General features: G+C 37.9%; 1 protein-coding gene across 1 annotated transcript; it reads left to right on the top strand.

Annotated features, from left to right (window-relative positions):
- Positions 1-5,264: 5,264 nt before the first annotated feature.
- Positions 5,265-7,366, top strand: LOC147498220 (Protein kinase superfamily protein). The gene has a single exon (XM_086560297.1). The coding sequence runs from the start codon at positions 5,370-5,372 to the stop codon at positions 7,239-7,241; it is 1,872 nt and encodes a 623-aa protein (XP_086416423.1). The 5' UTR covers positions 5,265-5,369; the 3' UTR covers positions 7,242-7,366.
- Positions 7,367-8,106: the final 740 nt, after the last annotated feature.

Raw genomic sequence — 8,106 nt, 5'->3', positions numbered from 1 at the left:
TATGGAGGCAATGCTTAAGCATGGTGGCCTTGGATGGAAACAATGGCTTGTTTCCTGTGGCCATTTATATAACTAGGTCTGAGAATAAAGATAGTTGGATTGGGTTTTTGAATATAATGAAGAAGTATGGAATAGATGAACATATGGAACCTGTGACATTCATTTCAGATAGACAGAAAGGATTGGTTGAGGCTTTGGCACATGAATTTCCTAGGAATCCCCATAGGTTTTGCTTTAGGCATATGTTCAAGAATTTCAAAAAGTACTTTAAAGCCAAATACTTAGAGACTATAGTTTGAGGTGCAGCTAAGTGTTATAAGAAACTAGAGTTTGAAAAGTTAATGGAGAAGCTAGAAAGAGAATGTACAGAAGCCAAGGCATGGTTGCTACAAGAAGATGTGGAATGTTGGGCTAGGTCACACTTTGATCTTACTACAAAGTGTAATCATATTAGCAACAACTTCTCTGAGTCTTTTAACAATTGGATATTGGAACTGAGGGATAAGCCAATAGTTCCTTTTGTTGATAAGTATCATACATTGTTAATGTCTTTTCTGTACAAGAGGAGAGAAAAAGGCCAAGGAATGGGATGAGGATGGTCTAGTTCCACAAGTGGAAAAGAGAATCAAAGAACCGATAAAAAAGTCCATTGGTATCATGTGGAATCAAGCAATGATGTGGTGATAAGTGTTAAAACTGAAAATGGAACTAGATTTTGTGTGAACTTAGTTGACCATGAGTGTAGTTGTATGAGGTGGCAGTTATCTGGTATAGTTTGTGTACATACAATGGCAGTGTTGTATCCAAGGAGAGTGTATTGGAAAGAATATTGTAGTAGCTATTATTGGGTGTCAACCTACAAGCTTGCTTACATGGGACACATCATGCCAATGCCTGATATGTCTGAGTGGCCTATGAATTGTGTAAGTTGTAGTCTATCCGTAATTAATGATTATGTAGTTTCCTAATCTCAAAAGGACTAACATATATTATGTATGTAGGATCTTGAAAGACAAATCATGCCACCTCCATATGTCAGAGGCATTGGGAGGCCCAAAAAAGCAAGGACTAGAGGAGCGGATGAAGAAGTTAATCCCAACAAGCAAATCGGACTTTGTTCTAAATGCAAACAACCGGGACACAATTCCAAGACTTGTAAAGGTCTACCTGCTGCAAAAAGATAAGCATGTCAAAAATCTCAAGAGAAAACTCGAGCTTCAAATTGTTCGGATGAAGCTCTAGAATCCACCAAGCATCACAAGCATCATCTCCTACTCAAGCATCATCATCAAAAAGCAGCAAAGAGGGTTTGTTCTAAGTGCAATCACCCGGACACAATACCAAGACTTGTAAAGGTCTTCCTACTACAAAGAAAGATAAGCATGGCAAAAATCTCAAGAGAAAACTTCAAGCATCACAAGCTTCAAAATCAACCGAAGCATCCAAAGCAAAGTCTGCAACAAAGTCAACTCTCGAAGCGGCTCCAAAATCAAGTTTGCAAGCATCTCGGGCTTCATCGAAACTCCTCAATCAACAAATTTCGGCTGCTGACTCGACTTTTGGACCACCAAGAGTAAGAAGATCAAAAACTGCTCAAGCTCAAGTTTTTAAGGTATATTTTGTAATTGTTTTAAGTTACAATATGCTCCCTATGTCAGACCCTAGTTGATTAGCTTAAAATTATGTTATGTTCGGTTATCAGGCACCAGAACAAAGGCACACATTTGGTGATTTCTTGTCTAAGCAACCAGGCAAGTCATCCACTAGTGTGCTTGAAGCAGCCGAGCTAACATTTACTGTTGGGGGAACTGTCAGGGCACCAATAGTAACCAAAAGGCCAAGGCCACATGGACCAGGATCAACTCCATTTATGCCAGCAGGACCAGCATCTCAGCCTTGGGTGCCACCAGGACGAGTGGGGGATGCACCATTCAAAGCAACTAAGAAAATACTGCCTCCTCTTGCTCCCGGCCCCTTGCCAACATCAAGGAAGAAGTTTCAAGTTGTCAGACCCAAGTGATGTGGGTCCGTATAGAGTGGAGTGAATTGTTTTGTTAGTAACTCATGTCAGACATTTGGTTAAGGTTATGCTGAAGGTTTTTTTTTGTTAGTAACTCATGTCAGAAATGGTTAAGGTTATATTGTTGATTTTTTGTTCATAATGAGCACATGAAAATACAACTATTATGGCTATGGCCATTCAAGATTGTAAATCAAGGATATCTATGTTTGAAAATTTATGTTTGATTGTACCTGTGTTTCTCTGGTTTGAGGACTGGTTTTTTATTGTACCTGTGTTTCTCTGGTTTTTATATTTTCTTGCACCTGTGTTTCTCTGGTTTAACCAATAAGCCTTATCACCACAATAGTAGTGATAACTGATAACAATATAAACATGGGTACCCTATAAACATCCACTTTCAGACTTGGCACACAAGCATGATAACCAACATTATGTATACTAATAAAAATGTGTTATAAGAAAGTGGGTACCCTAAGAAGGTCAAACAGACAGGGTACCCAAACAGACAACTCAAGGTACCCAAACAGACAAAATGGCAAAGAAGAAACAGACAGACAACATTTCAAAACACAAAATCAAGTTCACACAGAACTTTAACAGCATTTCCATTTCCATTTCCATTTTACAGAATGCTCAAAACACAACATTACAACATCAAAACAAAACATTACAACATCAAAATAAAACATTATAACATCACTTCATCTGTTCTTAACAACATCAAAACAAAACATTACTCCCTAACTTCTTAACAACATTACAACATCACTTCATCACTTCTTAAGCTTCGCAGAGGGCACCAAGCAAGCAGCAAGTCCTTGAACCACTTCTTTAAGTTGCTGCCTTTGTTGAGGTGCTGCTTGTGGTGGTTGAGCTGTAAGTGGCAAGACCCTTGTAGATCTCCTACCAAATCCATGAGCTGGAGCTGGAACTGCAGATACATTTCTCTCTCGAGCTGATTTGACCAGATGTTCAAAACCTGGTGGTGGAGCATCTGCCTCTAGAGTCGGACCTCGGTTTGGAGCTACAAGTACATTTTTCCCTCGAGCTGATCTCTCCACATGCTCATAACCTGGTGGTGGCCAATCTGTTTCCAGATGCTCATGATTTCCACTTCCATCTCCACCACTTCCATCTCCATGTTCCATCTCTACAAAACAAAGTTCCCTACACTTACGGCATGAAATCATCCTCAACTTATCATTTTTCAACACCACCTCCATGAAAACCCTACTATTCACCCTTGCTTTCAACATAGTTATGACAGCAGCACAAGATTCCTCTATATTGTCATAATCCACCTCCATCGAGCATAACTTGGCCTTCACCATTTCTACACTTTTTGTCAGACCACTCAACTGAAAATGAACTGAAAACCACCCCGAGTAGCTTTTATAGAAAGATTTTTGGAACTGAAAATGACAGCATCACTCTTTTTGGAACCTGTTAGAAAGATTTTTATAGAAAAATAGAAAACAATACAACACGGTCTCCAATCTTTACCTTAATCTACTAACAACATTCATTCTTACCTAAAAGTAACTTCATAACTCCATCCCATTAATGAAAAAGTAACTTCATAACTTTATAACATATTAATTCCCAAGTCAAAAGTCAATGAAAGTCTAAGAAATAGTTTTAACTCAAAGTTTTAGTTGCTATTTTTAGTAAAGAAATAGTTCTAGTAACTCAAAGTTCTAGTCTAAGAAATAGTTCTAATTACAACTAGAGGAATTACACCTGAAGTACAACTAACTAGACAGCTATAATAACTAACCCTAATAAGTATGTTGATATGTCTTGCCTCCCCAATATAAACCTATAACTAGATAAACACCCCCATTCTAAGCTAACCATAAACCCCAATTTCAAAAGTAGAATAACCATAAGATAACCATAATGCAAACAACCAACAACCATTTGACTTTGATTTTCTTCACCTCCAACTCCAATTGACGATTCACCATCTTCAGTTTACGATTTTTTGCTTTTAAAGCTTCAACTCTTGCCTCCAATGTTTCTTCTTTGTTCTGTTGACGATTTGGATTATCAACTCAGTCGAAAAAGTGGCAAGACAATTCTGGGTTGTTCTTGTTGTAATGTCTCAGATCCATAGAACAATCGACTGGTTTAGGTAATGCGTATTGGACCTTTTAACGATCACGGATCTCCATGATAACAAGTTTTTTGGGATGAACAAGAAGCAGAAGACATTTTAGTAATTGAAGATGAGAGCATAAATTTTAGGGTTCGAAATTTAGGGTGAAAAAGTGAACAAGATGTTTACACGTGTCCTTTTATTTTTCAAAATAAAACTCGGTCTTGTGAAGTCAAGGGCTATTTAGGTAATTTTATATTGGAAAGGGTAATTTGGACATTTCACAAGGAGATAACGGTTAAACTGCATTGACTTAGACGGAGTCTGAGTTTGGGGGGGCAAGTCTAATTTCCCTGAATTTGGGGGGGCAGTCTAATCCATCTTTGAAATGGGGGGGCAAGTCTAAAACCCTAAAAAATTTGGGAGGGACGTTTGTGTTTAAGGTTTACAAATGATATGGTTATGGCTTTTGCTACTGGTTTTTGGCGAAGAGAGAAAGCAGAGAAGACAGATAAATAATAAAAAAACGGTAATAGAATGATGAGCAGTAGTATTCTCTCTTCTCTTGTCGACTTGTTGGTTTCTGTGCCGAATTAATGTGATAAAGGGCTATAACTACGTAATAACAATCAATATTGTCAAAGTAGTTTTCAATTTCAATTTCAATTTTGAACTTAAAGTTCTGCAATGCTCACTATATGGTTAGTAATTCTATTACTTAATGAACGAAGACCCTGCATCCGGTTTTGTTCTTTGGTTCCTTGATCAATTTTTTTTAATCTGTTTTATTCTTTTATTAATTGAAAAATTATTAGTAATTAATATTTATGATTTAGTAATTCATTAATTAATAAATTATACTAGTGTATATAAGGCGCTCTATAGGTGTTCTCAAAATAAGAGCTTCTCAACTTAAGCGCTTTCGCGCTCCCATTTTCCGCTCCCGCTCCCGCTCCCGCTTGACGTTCTGGCGACTAAGGGTCAGATCATAAAACAGAAGTAAAAAAAGAGCACGGCACTCAATTTCGGATTTTAACAAAGTCCAAAACTAGGTCCCACTTATCTGGATTTTCCTTCCTCGTGCATCGCACAAAATTTGTCAATTTTCTTACTCATCACAAAAAATTGAGCCCCACTTCCCCTCCTCTAATACCGTATTCCTTCACTTCACGTGACTCTATTCAACTCCTCACACTCTCTTCCACTCTCTAACTGTAATTCATCACAGATTTAGATTTCTAAACGTCGATGAAAACAACGGTCACAATCACTTCACCACCACTACACCGTTTCCACACTATCACACTATCCATCACCATGTCCATACTGCTAATCTTCACTACAGCTACAAACACATGTGAGAGATCTTCGAATCCATGTCCACCGTTCATCTCACCACTTAAATTCCCATTCTCTTCATTCCCTGGTTGTGGACACCCAAACTTCCAACTCCGATGCACCATTCCACACTCTATCATTTCCATCAACAACATCTCTTTTGCTGTAAAACACCATGAACTGAACTCCACTTCACTCCTTTTAACTCCACTACTCACTGAGCCAACTCAATCTTCTTCTTGTTCAAGATTGAGTCAACTCAATCTTTCTAACACACCTTTTCACTTTTCAGACCACTCTTGTTCTAGACTCTCAGTTGTAAAACCTTGTACTAGTTCAGCTCTATCTTCAAATTGTAGTTGGGAAGTTGAGTTGGAAAAAAACCCCATACTTCTCTTACAAGGTTGCACTAGCTCAAACAACAGATTACAATCTGATCAAGGTTGTAAATCTTCTGTATTGGACTACTTAAACAGTTTCTTAAAAATGGGTCTTGAAATTGAATGGGATGAAAAACAAGATTCATACTTCTCAAATTGCAAATCTTGTCAATTTCATAATGGTGTTTGTGGCTACAATTCATCTGACCCAAGTAACCATTTCCTTTGCTTTTATTCACAATCCCTACCTTGGATTCGTCGCGATAGTCCGAATCGAATCGTTCTAGTGTGTTCTCTTTTTATATGTGTATGTGTATTTCTTCTTATTGGTGTCTTAACTTCGATTTTTCGATATAGAAGAGTGAACTCCACAAGAAATGAGGAAGACCCAACAATGCTGTTCCTACAACGACATCGATCGGCAAGTTTATTACCACCAGTTTTTAGTTATGAGGAGTTGGATTTATCGACGAATTGTTTCGATCCGAGGCGAAAAATAGGCGATGGAGGGTTTGGGTCAGTGTATCTAGGCCAACTTATTGATAACAGAATAGTTGCGGTGAAAAAGCTACATAAACCACCTCAAACAATGGCGAGAACGAATTCGGAGAAGGCATTTTGTAATGAGATATTGATTCTTTCGTCAATTGAGCATCAGAATCTTGTTAAGCTTCATGGGTATTGTAGTGATTCAAGAGGTTTGTTACTTGTTTATGATTATGTACCTAATGGTACATTAGCTGATCATTTACATGGTTCAAAGAGTTTATTTAGGAAAGGGTGTTCGTTGAAATGGTTAACTAGAGTTGATATTGCTTTACAAACATCATTGGCTATTGAATATCTTCATTTTGAGGTTAAGCCTGCAATTGTTCATAGAGATATTACTTCATCTAATATCTTTGTTGAGAAAGATATGAGAATCAAGTTAGGTGATTTTGGGCTTTCAAGATTGTTGAATTTTAGTGAATCATCTGGGTCGGGTTTTATCTGTACTGGTCCACAAGGTACACCTGGGTATTTGGATCCAGATTATCATAGGTCATTTAGGTTGACGGAGAAAAGTGACGTGTATAGTTTTGGTGTTGTTTTGTTTGAGCTTATTTCGGGTATGAGAGCAGTGGATCTTGGGAGAGATAAGAGGGAAGTGGCTTTAGCTGATCTAGTGGTCTCGAAGATACAAGGTGGGTGTTTGCATCAGGTTGTTGACCCGGTTTTGATTATTGAAGGTGAAGCTATGGGGACCATTCATTCGATGGCGGAATTGGCTTTTCGATGTGTTGCTGCTGATAAAGACGATCGTCCTGATGCGAAGGAAGTTGTGGTCGAGTTGAAACGGATTAAGAATCGGATAAAAGGTCATCGGGGATTTAATATTTCGGGGGATACGTGTAAGGTTTGAATTTTTGGGAAGGATCTGTTCTAGGCCTTTTGATTAGTCAAATATTGTACTTGTCAAACTTTTGTAAAATATTTTTATGTGCATCATCAAATAATACGAATTGTAGAAGAATTGTGAGAGAATAAGTAACTATATTAATGTGTGTACTGTCAGTGACTCAGTGTATAATTGTATATGATATTGAGGAAATGCAAAGCTTGTCGTAGGTGGCAGTCCGTTACCGGTACCACCAAGAACTTGAGAGTTTGCATCTCTTACAAATGATCCTTACACCCATAGGGCCAGGGTTGCCTTTAAAAGCACCATCCGTGTTCATCTTAATGAAGTTGAGGATTGGTGGTAGCCGCCTACATGGCTGGACCTTAGGTACTCATGGTGGTCTTGGACTTGAGTTCAGTTTCATAATAGTTTGGACAACTGTATCGCAGTTGAAGTTGGTTCCCTTCGATAGAATAGCAGTGCAGTTCATCTACTTAATTGACCCCTTTCTTACATCTCTGAGAAGAAAAAGCTTATCATTGAATTGAAGCCCACTCTACTTCTTCCCTTCCATAGCTCCACCATGGTCGCCAAAGTTTCTTCTTCCCATTAGTCTTTTATGAAAGAATAGTGAACACATATAATTTTGTCTCCCAAATTACCTCACTTGAGATGAAATGGTTAAGAAATGAGTGTGAAAAACATATAGTTTGAAAGAATATCAAAGAGTTGTTGAGTTTATAAGACCTAATTGTGGCTATTTGGGTTGGGCCCATAGTTCGGAATTTCGAATTTTTGAAATTCCGACAAATTCAAAAACCGAAATACATTAAATTTCGACTCTTGTTATATTCGGAATTTCGGATGATTTCGGAATTTCGGATAT

The sequence above is a fragment of the Coptis chinensis genome, chromosome 5, assembly GCF_015680905.1.
Source record: "Coptis chinensis isolate HL-2020 chromosome 5, ASM1568090v1, whole genome shotgun sequence".
NCBI classification, from domain to species: Eukaryota; Viridiplantae; Streptophyta; class Magnoliopsida; order Ranunculales; family Ranunculaceae; genus Coptis; species Coptis chinensis.
The sequence above is the reverse complement of the archived record's forward strand: the minus strand, read 5'-3'. Positions and strand labels throughout refer to the sequence as shown.